The sequence below is a fragment of the Somniosus microcephalus genome, chromosome 19 (assembly GCF_052327205.1).
Source record: "Somniosus microcephalus isolate GS21.2 chromosome 19, FLI_Smic_1.0, whole genome shotgun sequence".
In the NCBI taxonomy this organism is placed as follows: domain Eukaryota; kingdom Metazoa; phylum Chordata; class Chondrichthyes; order Squaliformes; family Somniosidae; genus Somniosus; species Somniosus microcephalus.
The window spans coordinates 6295271-6310562 of NC_141005.1; the positions used below are offsets into that span (position 1 = coordinate 6295271).

Sequence of the window (15292 nt, forward strand, 5' to 3'; positions counted from 1 at the left end):
ACTAAACAGGCAGATAGAGCAATGACTTGTGTCTCATCCAAAGGAGGGCGCCTCAGACTGTGCAGCACTCCCCCACTGCTACACCACCAATCGCAATTCAATTTATTTATGATTTATTGCTAATAATTACAAACTGGAAGATTTTTTATCTCCAAAATGTAGAAACTTATTTCAGAAGTGAAATTGCCTGAAAGCAGAGAGAATGGCCCCGCCCCTCAGGAAGGACAGACTGCCCTCGGAGGGGGTGGAGCACAGAGTCACCAGAATGGTACTGGGGCTAAAAGGGTTAAAGATGATTCAAGGAGTTGATCGGGTCGATAGAGAGAAACTATTTCCTCTGGTGGGGGGAGTCCAGAACAAGGGGGCAGAACCTTAAAATTAGAGCCAGGCCGTTCAGGGGTGATGTCAGGAAACACTTCTTCACACAAAGGGTGGTGGAAATCTGGAACTCTCTCCCCCAAAAAGCTGTTGAGGCTGGGGGTCAATTGAAAATTTCAAAACTTAGATTGTTGGTAAGGGTATTAAGGGTTACAGAACCAAGGTGGGTGGATGGAGTTGAGATACAGATCAGCCATGATCTAATTGAATGGCTCGAGGGGCTGAATGGCCTCCTCCTGTAATTGATGAGGGACTTCAGTTATGTGGAGAGACTGGAGAAGCTGGGATTGTTCTCCTTAGAGCAGAGAAGGTTAAGGGGAGATTTAATAGAGGTGTTCAAAATCATGACGGGTTTTGATAGAGTAAATAAGGAGGAACTGTTTCCAGTGGCAGGAGGGTCGGTAACCAGAGGACAGATTGAAGGTAATTGGCAAAAGAACCAGAGGGGAGAGGAGGAGAATTTTTTTTACGCAGCGAGTTGTTGTGATCTGGAACGTGCTGCCTGAAAGGGCGGTGGAAGCAGATTCAATAATAACTTTCAAAAGGGAATTGGAGAAATACTTGAAAAGGAAACATTTGCAGGGCTTTGGGGAAAGAGCAGGGGGGAGTGGGACTAATTGGAGAGAATCTTTCAAAGAGCCGGCACAGGCACGATGGGCCGAATGGCCTCCTCCTGTGCTATGTCTTTATTATTCTATGATTCTATAATCAATCATAAAGAGGATAAGCCCTCTGGCCTTGATGGATTGCAACCTGCGTTTTAAATGAAGTTAGATATGAAATACATTAGAAAAGGGAATAGTGCCAGAGGACTAGTGGACAGCTAATGTGATTCCTATATTTAAAAAGGGAGATAGAGCAAGTCCAGGAACTATAGACCAATTAGCTTAATACTGGTGGTAGGAAAGATAATGGCCCAGAAATTGGTGTCGGGGGCTTCCCGCGGGTGCAAGCCCCCGACCTACACTTACCTGGCGCGCCGACAGTTGAAGCCTGGCCCTGCGTGGATTTTCTGTCAGTGGCCCGGTTCAGCTCCCGGCGCGCTGTGCTTGCGTGATCCAGCGGCGTAGTTAGTTCGATGAGCCGGCTGGGATCACATAAGCACTGGGCAACCAGTCGGAGGTTGCAAAAGTTCATTCATGAGTTTCATAGTAAGAACTGTCAAACTCATGAAAACTCCGGGCGCCCAAAACAGTACTTAAACTTGAAATAAAATTAAAAAAAACATCGCACTACTTAAATGAACTATAAATAACTTTAAAAAACTATTTTAAACAATAATTTTAAATTTTGAAAAAGATAATTTTATAAAAAATCAGGGCTAAAAATACACTTACCTTACTGTAAAGTCTTAAAAAATAATAAACCTGTGGAAAAAATGTTCTAATTTTAATTAACCTTTTAAAATGAAGTCCTTACGTCTGCTTTTTTCATTCGTAAAAAGTTGAGGCCTTCGCGCACGGGCAAACCTGTAAAAAAGAAGGAAGTTCAACGCGCAGGCGCAGACTCCTGCGCGCACGCGTTCGACCTCTGAACCCCTTCGTTCAGAGGATCGGAAATGCCGGTTTCCCGCGCATGCGTAGTGCATGCAAGAAACCGGCACTTCCATCAGGTCCACGCGTGGGTACTCTGTCCGTACTCACGCGTTGGGACCCGAATTACTGGGCCGATGGAATCCTTACTGAGAAATGTATAGAGAGACATCTCGAAACTGAAAATATAATAAAGAGTAGTCAGCGTGGATCCCAGGAGGAAGGTCCTGCTTGACCAGCCTCACGGAATTCTTTGAAGAAGTAACAGAAAGGGTAGATAAGGCTATTGTAGCAGCTAGTGCGGTGGTTTAAACTAAAACTGGGGAACTATAACTATTACATTAGTAAATAATACCTTAACTAGATAAACTAATTCATTAATATAACTATAAATAATCGTTTGATTAAAAACTTTAACTAATTAAATAAGCATATAAATAAAAAACTCTGACGATGGCAGGGCAGGCTGTGTGTGGGGACTGTAGTGTGTGGGAGTTTGTGGACAGCGCGACTGTCCCGGATTCCCACATTTGTAGGAAATGTCTCTGCCTTCAGTCACTCCGGCTCAGAGTCATTGAGCTGGAGAGCAAGTTAGAGACACTCCGAAACATAAGGGAGGGGGAGGAATTTCTGGATAGTTTTATCCAGAATACAGTCACACCCCAGAGGAAAGCACAGGTTCAGGAAGGGGAGGGTGTGACTGCTCGGGAGACGGGTAGCGGGGATTTAGGAGAGGTTGAGAAGGAAGTCCCGCAGACACTGGTCCTGTCCAACAGGTATGATGTACTCACTACCTGTGAGGACAAGGAGAAAGACTGTGGGGAGGACAGCCACAATGCAGACCAAGGCACTGTGGCTCAGAAGGCTGTCCAGGTCAGGGGGGGCGGGGGGAGAGCAGAATAGAAGAGTGGTAGTGATAGGAGACTCTATAATTAAGGGTATAGATAGCGTCCTCTGCAGCCAAGAACAAGAATCCTGAAGGGTGTGTTGCCTACCCGGTGTCAGGGTAAGGAATATCTTGAGGTGGCCGGAGAGGAATTTGGAAAGGGAGGGGGTAAATCCAGTTGTCATGGTCCATGTTGGAACAAACGACATAGGTAGGAACAGGGAGGAGGTCCTGCTGCGGGAGTATCAGGAGTTAGGAGCTAAATTAAAAAGCAGGACCTCGAGGGTAATAATCTCTGGATTATTGCCCGAGCCACGTGCAAATTGGCATAGAAACAGACAGATCAGGAGAATTAACACGTGACTAAAAGGCTGGTGTGGGAAAGAGGGGTTCCTTTTCATGGAACACTGGCACCAGTACACCAGGAAGGAGCTGTACCGATGGGACGGGCTCCACCTGAACCGGGATGGGACGCGTGTCCTAGCGGAAAGGGTAAATAGGGAGGCGGCAAAGGCTTTAAACTAGGAAGATGGGGGGAGGGATCTACAAGAAATGAAACCAGCCTAAATATAAAAAAACAGGAAAGGAGAGCATAGGAAAGAATAAAGTAAGGGAGGACATTGATGGCCATGGAATAAATGGAGTTATAATAGAGGAGTTTAAAAAGATGGTTAAAAATAAAGCGAGAGGAACTGCTATTAAAAATGAGTTCATCTGTCTGTACAGCAATGCACACAGTGTCCGTAATAAAACAGGGGAGCTGGAGGCAATCATGCGTTGTGAGGAACCAGACAAAGTAGGGATTACTGAGACATGGCTACAGAAAAATCAGGACTGTGATTTAAACATTGCAGGGTGTAACATATTTTGAAAAAATAGAGGGGAAAAAAAGGGAGGTGGAGTAGCTGTGCTTATTAGCGATAACATAATGGCAGTAGAAAAAAGTGACGCAGCTATCAGCAAGACAGAAATAGAATCCATATGGATAGAGATAATAAAAGATTAATCACACCATTAAGGGTAGTCTACAGATCACCTCATCATGGAAGGGAGGTGGAGGAAGAAATATGCAGACAAATTAGGGAAATGAGTAAAAAACATAGAATAATAATCATGGGGGATTTCAACTATCCCGATATTAATTGGACAGAAGAGGTTGGTAAAGGGGATAAGGGAATGGAGTTCCTACAATGTGTACAGGACTCCTTTCTAACCCAGTCTGTAAAAAGTTCAACAAGGGAGGATTTGCTATTGGATCTAGTAATGGGGAATGAACCAGAGCAGATAAAAGAAGTAAAAGTAGGGGAACATCTAGGCAATACTGACCATAATATAATACACTTTAAGATAATAATTGAGAAGGACATAAGTATGATGAAGACCAGGGTAATAGATTTGCAGATGACACCAAATTTGGGGGGGTGGATAGTCAATACTGAGGAGGACTGCAACAAATTACAGAAAGACATTAATAAACTTGCAGAATGGGCATATAATTGGCAAATGAATTTGAACACAGATAAATGTGAGGTATTACATTTTGGTAGGAAGAATAGGGAGGTCACATTACTTGGAGGGTGCGAGTCTGGGTCGGGTCGAGGAGCAAAGGGATCTCGGAGAACAAATACACAAATCACTAAAAGTTGCGACACAGGTCAACAAGGCCATAAAAAAAGCAAACCAAGCACTAGGGTTTATTTCTAGAGGGATAGAATTGAAAAGTAGGGAAGTTATGCTAAACCTGTATCGAACCTTGGTTAGACCACACTTGGAGTACTGTGTACAGTTCTGGTCGCCATATTATAAAAAGGATATAGAGGCACTGGAGAGGGTGCAGAGAAGATTTACAAGGATGATACCAGAAATGCGAGGGTATACATATCAGGAAAGGATGAACAGGCTGGGTCTCTTTTCGCTTGAAAAAAGAAGGCTGAAGGGTCTTTAAAATGATGAAAGGTTTTGATAGAGTGGATACAGAGAGAGTGTTTCCACTTGTGGGGAAGAGCAAAACTAGAGGCCATCAATATAAGATAGTCACCAAGAAATCAAATAGGGAATTCAGAAGAAACTTCTTTACCCAGAGAGTGGTGAGAATGTGGAACTCGCTACCACAGGGAGTGGTTGAGGCAAATAGTATAGATGTATTTAAGGGGAGGCTGGACAAGCATATGAGGGAGAAGGGAATAGAGGGTTATGCTGATAGATTTAGATGAGGAAAGACGGGAGGAGGCTCGAGTGGAGCATAAACGCCGGCATGGACTGGTTGGGCTGAATGGCCTGTTTCTGTGCCGGATATCCTATGTAGATGTAATATATTTGGATTTTCAAAAGGCCTTCGATAAGGTACCGCAGAGTAGACTCATGACTAAGGTCAGGGCCTGTGGAGTCAGAGGACAAGTGGCAGAATGGATCGCAAGCTGGCTACAAAACAGAAAATGGAGAGTCGGGGTTAACGGTAGTTACTCGGCCTGGCGGAAGGTGGGAAGTGGTGTTCCACAAGGATCGGTGCTGGGACCACTGTTGGTCACCATTTACATAAACAATTTGGACTCTGGAATCGGAAGTACAATTTCAAAATTTGCAGTCAACACTAACTTGGGGGCTGTAGCTAATACTGAGGAGGAATGGATGAGTTAATGGACTGTAAACATCCACTGAGTGAGGCCAGTAATGAACGACAGAAGCTGTGAGACCATCAGTGATTGATTCAGTGTCCTTTATATTACGTGGTGTTAAGGCGAGAGGCAGCGGCCTTTCTTTATGTTGTGACCCATCGCTGACCCCAGCTGGTCTTCTCAATAACACGCTGCTCACAGAAAAGGTTTCAGGGCCTGATTTTAATCCCCAGGCCGTGCGCTCGAGTAAAACGGAGCATGCACTGCGGCTTAAGATCGCAGCAGCGTGACAACTCACCGTCTTCTCGCTAACCTCGCGACAGGCGCCATTTAAACTGCCCCAGGCAGGCGAGGACTTCAGTGAGGTTCAATACATGGGATCCAATGGCCTCAATCAGACTCCGGCAATATTGTTACAGAAGCAAAATACTGCGGATGCTGGAAATCTGAAATAAAAACAGAAAATGCTGGAAATACTCAGCAGGCCAGGCAGCATTTAGAGAGAGAAACAGAATTAACGTTTCAGGTCGATGACCTTTCGCCAGAGTTCTGACAAAGGGTCACAGACCTGAAACGTTAACTCTGTTTCTCTCTCCACAAATGCTGCCTGGCCTGCTGAGTGTTTCCAGCATTTTCTGTTTTTATTTCCGACAATATTATGTTGCGTGCGGGAGCAGCAGGGCCAGGGGAGAAGACAGGACTTGTGTTTCCACGGCATCGTTCCCCACCCCAGGGCGTCTCAAAGAGCTTTACAGCCAATGAGCGACTTTTGAGTGGAGTCACTGTTGCAATGTAGGAAACGCGGTGGCCAATATGCGCACAGCAAGCTCCCACAAACAGCAATGTGAGAATGAGCAGATCATCTGTTTTTTTAGTGGTGTTGGTTGAGGGATAAATGTTGGCCCCAGGACACTGTATCTGGCAAGGCTCTAGTTCCACTTCTTGGCAGCAGCACCCGTTCAGCGGGAGGTAACCCTCTCTGCTGTTCTTGTCAATATATTGTGCATGAGAACTAAATCTGGAACACATGTTGGAAGATCCAGGTGTTAAAAATAGATTCCCCTGTTTTGCGGTGTTGTCATTTTTCGAGAGAGTGCTGCCCCTTTAAGTGAGACAGCTCGTAATGCTTTGACAGTTTTATTGCTGAAAAATAAATTATTTTTATGTTCTTATTAGAATAGCTTGCGATCTCCTCCAGCCTTACAACCCTCCGAGATTTCTGTGTTCCTCTAATTCTGGCCTCTTACACAACCCCCACTCCCTTCGCCCCACCATTGGCGGCCGTGCCTTCAGCTGCCCGGGCCCCGAGCTCTGGAATTCCCTCCCTAAGCCTCTCCGCCTCTCTCTCCTCCTTTAGGACGCTCCTTAAAACCTTCCTCTGTGACCAAGCTTTTTGTCACCTGTCCTAATATCTCCTTATGGGTATGGGGAGAGTGGGATTAGACTGGGTGGGATATTAAAGGGTGCGGGGAGTGAGCGGGAGAGTGGGATTAGACTGGGTGGGATATTAAAGGATGCGGGGAGTGAGGGGGAGAGTGGGATTAGACTGGGTGTGATATTAAAGGATGCGGGGAGTGAGGGGGAAAGTGGGATTAGACTGGGTGGGATATTAAAGGGTACGGGGAGTGAGGGGGAGAGTGGGATTAGACTGGGTGGGATATTAAAGGGTGCGGGGAGTGAGCGGGAGAGTGGGATTAGACTGGGTGGAATATTAAAGGGTACGGGGAGTGAGGGGGAGAGTGGGATTAGACTGGGTGGGATATTAAAGGGTACGGTGAGTGAGGGGGAGAGTGGGATTAGACTGGGTGGGATATTAAAGGGTACGGTGAGTGAGGGGGAGAGTGGGATTAGACTGGGTGGGATATTAAAGGATGCGGGGAGTGAGGGGGAGAGTGGGATTAGACTGGGTGGGATATTAAAGAGTGTGGGGATTGAGGGGGAGAGTGGGATTAGACTGGTGGGATATTAAAGGGTGTGGGGAGTGAGGGCGAGAGTGGGATTAGACTGGGTGGGATATTAAAGAGTGTGGGGATTGAGGGGGAGAGTGGGATTAGACTGGTGGGATATTAAAGGGTGTGGGGAGTGAGGGGGAGAGTGGGATTAGACTGGGTGGGATATTAAAGGGTGCGGGGAGTGAGGGGGAGAGTGGGATTAGACTGGGTGGGATATTAAAGGGTGCGGGGAGTGAGGGGGAGAGTGGGATTAGACTGGGTGGGATATTAAAGGGTGCGGGGAGTGAGAGGGAGAGTGGGATTAGACTGGGTGGGATATTAAAGGGTGCGGGGAGTGAGGGCGAGAGTGGGATTAGACTGGTGAGATATTAAAGGGTGCGGGGAGTGAGGGGGAGAGTGGGATTAGACTGGGTGGGATATTAAAGGGTGCGGGGAGTGAGGGGGAGAGTGGTATTAGACTGGGTGGGATATTTTAGTCCACTCTAGACCTGCCGCACGGTTGGCTCGCTGTATTTTGAATGGGCCTCACACCCAAAAAAAATTAACGGGAACTTTGGTTGTGGGCTGGAGGAGGTTACAGAGATTGGGAGGGCCGAGGCCATGGAGGGATTTGAAAACAAAGGATGAGAATTTTGATTAGAGGCGTTGCCGGACCGGGAGCCAATGTAGGTCAGCGAGCACAGGGGGTGATGGGTGAACGGGACTGGGTGTGAGTTAGGACACGGGGCAGCAGAGATTTGGATGAGAAACTAAGTTAAAGTGATCTTTGCACTTTCAGTTTCTCGCAGTCTGCCAAAATAATTGTGGAATCAGGTATCAGTTTTCACAGGCACAATAGAATATTTCACAGCGGTAATCCGAGATCACAAATACACTTCAAACTCTGCTTTCTGTATGAGCAATACATTCAGCATTTATTTAACATATTTACCCTCGGCTTTCTAATGAAAAGCAGATTGCAGGTTGAAAGCAGATAGCAGACCATCGGGAAAAGACTATCTGCTTTCACGTGACCTTGTTGCTGGCTATGGGAATGGGCAGCAGATCTTCATGTGCTCTCGCTGTGTTGAAATGGTGCCAATCAGTTCCGTTTCACACCACTTGGGTACTGAGGCTTTCTGAGTCCCAGGTGGTAGAGATTCTGTTTCGGCCGAAATCGGGAAATAGCGCCCAAATACACTTGAAATTGCGCTGGTTAGGGTCACAGTTCAAGTTTCTGCTAAAATACATTTGCTTAATCATAAATGTACTATCGTCCAGGACCCAGCGCAGTCGGGCAGCGTAATAGAGCGCAATGCTCCCGTTAAGCCGTGCGTTCTGGGGTCCTGTGCTCTGGGGGTCCTGTGCTCTGGGGGTCCTGCGCTCTGGGGGTCCTGCGCTCTGGAGGTCCCGCGCTCTGGGGGTCCCGTGCTCTGGACGCTCTGGGGCTCCCGTGCTCTGGGGGTCCCGCGCTCTGGAGGTCCCGCGCTCTGGAGGTCCCGCGCTCTGGACGCTCTGGGGCTCCCGTGCTCTGGGGGTCCCGCGCTCTGGGGGTCCCGCGCTCTGGGGGTCCCGCGCTATGGGGGTTCTGCGCACTGGAGCTCCCGCGCTCTGGACGCTCTGGAGGTCCCGCGCTCTGGGGGTCCCGCACTGTGGAGGTCCCGCGCTCTGGATGTCACGCGCTCTGGGGGTCCCGCGCTCTGGATGCTCTGGAGGTCCCACGCTCTGGGGGTCCCGCTCTCTGGAGGTCCCGCACTCTGGACGCTCTGGAGGTCCCACGCTCTGGAGGTCCCGCGCTCTGGGGGTCCCGCGCTCTGGGGGTCCCGCGCTCTGGGGGTCCCGCGCTCTGGGGTCCTGCGCTCTGGGGGTCCCGCGCTCTGGGAGTCCCGCGCTCTGGGGGTCCCGCGCTCTGGGGTCCTGCTCTCTGGAGGTCCCGCACTCTGGACGCTCTGGAGGTCCTGCGCTCTGGACGCTCTGGAGGTCCCGCGCTCTGGACGCTCTGGAGGTCCTGCGCTCTGGGGGTCCCGCGCTCTGGAGGTCCCGCGCTCTGGACTCTCTGGAGGTCCCGCGCTCTGGGGGTCCTGCGCTCTGGACGCTCTGGGCGTCCCGCGCTCTGGGGGTCCCGCGCTCTGAGGGTCCCGCGCTCTGGGGGTCCCGCGCTCTGGGGGTGCCGCGCTCTGGGAGTCCCGCGCTCTGGGGGTCCCGCGCTCTGGGGGTCCCGCTCTCTGGAGGTCCCGCACTCTGGACGCTCTGGAGGTCCCACGCTCTGGACGCTCTGGAGGTCCCGCGCTCTGGGGGTCCCGCGCTCTGGAGGTCCCGCGCTCTGGACTCTCTGGAGGTCCTGCGCTCTGGGGATCCCGCGCTCTGGACGCTCTGGGGGTCCCGCGCTCTGGGGGTCCCGCGCTCTGGGGGTCCCGCGCTCTGGGGGTCCTGCATTGTGGAGGTCCCGCGCTTTGGGGGTCCCGCGCTCTGGGGGTCCCGCGCTCTGGGGGTCCCGCACTGTGGAGGTCCCGCGCTCTGGATGTCACGCGCTCTGGGGTCCCGCGCTCTGGGGGTCCCGCGCTCTGTGGGTCCCGCTCTGTGGGGGTCCCGCACTCTGGACGCTCTGGAGGTCCCGCGCTCTGGACGCTCTGGAGGTCCCGTGCTCTGGGGGTCCTGCGCTCTGGACGCTCTGGGGGTCCCGCGCTCTGGAGGTCCCGCGCTCTGGGGGTCCCGCGCTCTGTGGGTCCCGCTCTGTGGGGGTCCCGCACTCTGGACGCTCTGGAGGTCCCGCGCTCTGGACGCTCTGGAGGTCCCGTGCTCTGGGGGTCCTGCGCTCTGGACGCTCTGGGGGTCCCGCGCTCTGGAGGTCCCGCGCTCTGGGGGTCCCGCGCTCTGGGGGTCCCGCGCTCTGGAGGTCCCGCGCTCTGGGGGTCCCGCGCTCTGGAAGTCCCGCGCTCTGGGGGTCCCGCGCTCTGGGGGTCCTGCGCAGGATGCTCGCCGGCTTGCCAGTGGAAAAACCGCGCATGTGCGGAGATCTGAACGTGCCGGCCAGTGCCTGTGCACCTGTGGAAATGAGCGCAGCGTGAAGAGCCTTCCCGAACCCGTGCAATCGCCGGATTCTCGCAATTTCCACCTAGGAGGCGGGGCCGGTTTTGTGGGCAGGGCCTGATCCGGCGAATTGAACCTTGAACCAGGGTAAACGAGTGCGGAAAACCCACGCAGTAGTGGTTTTGGGCGTGACTCACCCACGGTTAAAATTCCCCGATCTTTGGCGCAGATTTGGTCGATTCTGCGCCCGGATTGCGACAATATAACTCTCAGAAACTTGACCCCCGAGTGCGTTGCAGGTCGCTGATATAAAAAGAACAATGAAATATTCCAGCCAGCCTCCCCGCGACGTGGCTCAGGAGAGGCCGGACGGTCTGGTGGGGTCAAGTTTCCGCTTGCTCTCGGCTGGAATGGAGCCTCACACTTTGGGGAGCATCTATTGGAAAATAGCGCATACACATCCCATAATTTTCCATCCATAATAAATTCTGGGTGATGTTTGTGTGTGTGATTTCCCAATTGTACATTTCAGGAGCAGCGCTAGTGGAGAATTTACCCCTGTGTTTTATCAGGGCAGGACAGTCAGAGTGTACAACACAGCCATGCAGAACCATTCGGACCAGGGGGAGGCCATTCAGCCCCTCGAGCCTGTTCCACCGTTCCAGCAGATCACGGCTGATCTGCACCTCAACTCCATCTACCCGCCTTTGCTCCGTATCCCCTGATACCCTTACCCAGCAAAACTCGATCGATCTCAGTTTTGAAAGCTCCACTTGCCCCCCAGAATCCACAGCTTTTTGCGGGGAGCACGTTCCAGATTTCCAGCACCCTTTGTGTGAAGATGGGATTCCTGACATCACCCCTGAACGGCCTGGCTCTAATTATATTGCACTGCTGATAATGGGGAGGTGTGTCAGAAATAATCAAAGGGGTGTTTAAGTTAATGAATGCTCGTTAGAACTGTATGATTTCAACAGATGATAAGACCATGTAATGAGAAAACCCAGAATCCATAAACAAGCCCTCCGAGAACCTCAAACAATTCATTGTTGCTAAATACACATAACCGATAAATCCATGGTTTGGTAAATTGTGTGCAGATTAACAGGAATTCATCGATTGGAGTCTGCACCTAGAGATTTAGGAAACTAAGCAGCAGTTTCTGTAATCTGCAAATGAGGAATGAGGGGAAGACTCAAAACAGGAGCAGAGCCTGTGATTGATTGAAAAAACCAGCCTGTGACGTTGTCAAACTCTCCTCCCTTCCTCAGTACGACAGAGTCCGTTATTACGCTGTCACAGCACCAGTTCAGCATCAGTGCAGAGCAAGTGTTGCCAACTCTGCTTCAACCTATTCCTGGAGGTCGCATCGCAGGATGTCCCGCCCCGCCCGGTCAAACGGCCTTTCCTCCCCCATCTCCCATATTTTTGTAACTAATAGAAGTGTTCTAGGAAAATGAAAAAAAACCAATTTTTTTAATGTCGCAGCAAATGATTAATCCTTAATCTCTGGAGACGCCAGGGCAATGCTGGCGGGTTGGCAACCCTACTGCAAAGCACGTTACACAGACAGTAACCTTGTGTGATGTTAATCCAGGGTTAAGACCCGACCTCATGCTCCCTGGGAGTCTCTCACTTGACTTCACTCAGGTTGGACTCGGACTTTGGATTTGGGCTGTGTTTCCACTATAACCTTTATTGCAAGGGGGCTGGAGTATAAGAGTAAGGAAGTATTGCTGCAATTATACAGGACCTTGGTGACACCACACCTGGAGTACTGGGCACAGTTTTGGTCTCCTTATCTAAGGAAGGATATACTTGCCTTGGAGGCGATGCAACGAAGGTTCACTAGATTGATTCCTGGGATGAGAGGGCTGTCCTATGAGGAGAGATTGTGTAGAATGGGCCGATACTCTCTGGAGTTTAGAAGAATGAGAGGTGCTCTCATTTAAATGTATAAAATTCTTTGAGGGCTTGACAGGGTAGATGCTGAGAGGTTTTTTCCCCTGGCTGGAGTGTCTAGAACATCTCCCACACTTCTGCCCTCACTCCTGCCCCTCCCTCCCGGAACCACGATAGGGTTCCCCTTGTCCTCACCTTTCACCCCACCAGCCTCCACATTCAACGGATCATCCTCCAGCATTTCTGCTACCTCCAAAGTGATCCCACCACCAAACGTATCTTCCCCTCCCCTCCCCTTTCAGCATTCCGCAGGGACCGCTCCCTCCGAGACACCCTAGTCCACTCCTCTATCACCCCAAACAGCCCTTCCCCTTCGCCTGGCACCTTCCCGTGCAAGCGGAGGAGATGTAACACCTGCCCCTATACCTCCCTCTTCCCACTGTCCAGGGCCCCAAACACCCCTTCCAGGTGAAACAGCGATTTACTTGTACTTCTCGCAATTTAGTATACTGTATTCGCTGCTCACGATGTGGTCTCCTCTACATTGGGGAGACCAAACGCACATTGGGTGACCGCTTTGCGGAACACCTCCATTCAGTCCGTAAGGGTGACCCCGAGCTTCCGGCCGCCTGTCACTTTAATTCACCGCTCCATTCCCACTCGGACCGCACCGTCCTTGGCCTCTTGTATTGTTCCACGGAAGCTCAACGTAAACTCGAGGAACAGCACCTCATCTTCCGATTAGGCACTTTGTAGCCTTCCGGACTCAATATCGAGTTCAACAATTTCAGATCATAACCTCGGCCCCTATTACACATTTTTTCTGTAATTTTTCCACTCCTTTCCCCCCCCCTTTACTTTTGTTTCTCTCTCACACCTGGCAGCTATCTCTTGCCCTGCCAGTACACTTTACACCCAATCTCAGCCTATTACCATCTCGTCTAGCTCTTTTGTTTCTTTCACTTCTTTTGTCCGATCGCAGCCCTGCCTTCGATCTAATTTCTTTTCTTTCCAGTTTTGAAACGTCAACTCAAATTTCTCTCCACGGATGTTGCCTGACCTGCTGAGTTTTTCCAGCATTTTCTGTTGTTACTAGGGGTCACAGTCTCAGGATAAGGGGTCGGCCCTTTAGGACTGAGATGAGGAGGAATTTCTTCACTCAGAGGGTGGTGAATCTTTGGAATTCTCTACCCCAGAGGGCTGTGGAGGCTCAGTCAATGAGTATATTCAAGGCCGAGATCGATAGATTTTTGGACTCTAGGGGAATCGAGGGATATGGGGATAGGGCGGGAAAGTGGAGTTGAGGTCGATGATCAGCCATGAACTTATTGAATGGCGGAGCAGGCTCGAGGGGCCGAATGGCCGACTCCTGCTCCTAATTCTTATGTTCTTATGAGATAAATGACCAGATCATCTGTTTTTATTTAAGTGATGCTGGGCGAGTGATAAACACTGGGCAGGACACCGGGTGAACCCCCCTGCTCGTCTTCGAAATAGTGGCCACGGGATTCCTGAGAAACGGCGGTTTAAAAAAAACCCTCATCCATGTTAAGAAAGTCGCCACCATGAAGCCCAGTGATAGGAACCGCTGATGTGGATTGGGTATTTTATTTCTGTGTGCTGTCAGCTGCCTGCTCGCGAGTGATCATCTCTCCCTTGTCTTTTTCCTCTCGTCCTGAACAGCTGCAGCAGATACACCAGGTGGCGCTCTCGGCCATCACATACGTTGGCTGCTCGCTCTCCATTGTCTGCCTGACCATCACCCTCATCATATTCGCCATCCTCTCGTGAGTATCCGCCGCCCTCTCCTCCCCCTCCCGCTCCCCCTCCCCCCCTCCCGCTCCACCCTCTCCTCCCCCTCCCGCTCCGCCCTCTCCTCCCCCTCCCGCTCCGCCCTCTCCTCCCCCTCCCGCTCCGCCCTCTCCTCCCCCTCCCCCTCACCCTGTACGTACGTGTGTGTGCTGGATGTGTTCGGGGAGGGTGAGGGTTGGTGGTGGGTTAAATGATGGCAAAGCGGCACATTATCATAACATTAGAAAAGTGGCAATTCAATAATAATTTAAAAAAATGTCACAAGGTGATGCCATCTGTCCCTCTATATACACCCCTCCCTTACACACACACTCACTCACACTCACACACACACTTAAACACATGCACACTCACACAAACACACACTCACATAAGGGTGTATGTGTGTGTATATGTGAGTGAGTGTGAGAGGGTGAGAGGGTGAGTGAGTGTGTGTGAGGGTGAGTGTGTGTGTATATGTGAGTGAGTGTGAGAGGGTGAGTGTGAGTGTGTGTGAGAGGGTGAGTGTGTGTGTATATGTGAGTGAGTGTGAGAGGGTGAGTGTGAGTGTGTGTGAGAGGGTGAGTGTGTGTGTGAGAGGGGAGTGTGAGTGTGAGTGTGAGTGAGTGAGTGTGAGAGGGTGAGTGTGTGTGTGAGTGTGTGTGTGAGTGTGAGTGTGTGTGTGAGTGTGAGTGAGTGAGTGTGAGAGGGTGAGTGTGAGAGGGTGTGTGTGAGTGTGAGTGAGTGAGTGTGAGAGGGTGAGTGTGAGAGGGTGAGTGAGTGAGTGAGTGTGAGTGAGTGAGTGTGAGAGGGTGAGTGTGTGTGAGTGTGTGTGTGAGTGTGTGAGTGTGAGTGAGTGAGTGTGAGAGGGTGAGTGTGAGAGGGTGTGTGTGAGTGTGAGTGAGTGAGTGTGAGAGGGTGAGTGTGAGTGTGTGTGAGTGTGAGTGTGAGTGAGTGAGTGTGAGAGGGTGAGTGTGAGAGTGTGAGTGTGTGTGAACACAGGTAGAGGAGTTTATCTATATATATAAATTGGTACTTCTGTCATTCTGTCTATCTGTCTGTCATCGCGTGTGCGTTGCGGGTATGCACTCGAAAGTTACAGGGCGTACCTACGCGCGCGTTACCTCCAAAGAAAGCTTACGCTTCCGAGACGGTTTTAAGCGTATTTACGTTTCGGCCGGGCTAAAATTGCGCCCGCGGTATCCCAAAAACCTTCAACATTCCGCT

The 15292-nt window shown here is 50.7% G+C and overlaps 1 protein-coding gene across 2 annotated transcripts in view; it reads left to right on the top strand.

Moving 5' to 3' along the window:
* The window catches only part of adgrd1 (adhesion G protein-coupled receptor D1), a 349877-nt gene that overhangs the window by 158397 nt on the left and 176188 nt on the right, over positions 1-15292 (top strand). For both annotated transcript variants that reach the window (XM_086011896.1, XM_086011897.1), the window contains one exon: positions 13958-14061. In XM_086011896.1, coding sequence (XP_085868022.1) covers positions 13958-14061 — 104 coding nt within the window. The remainder of the gene's footprint in view (positions 1-13957; positions 14062-15292) is intronic.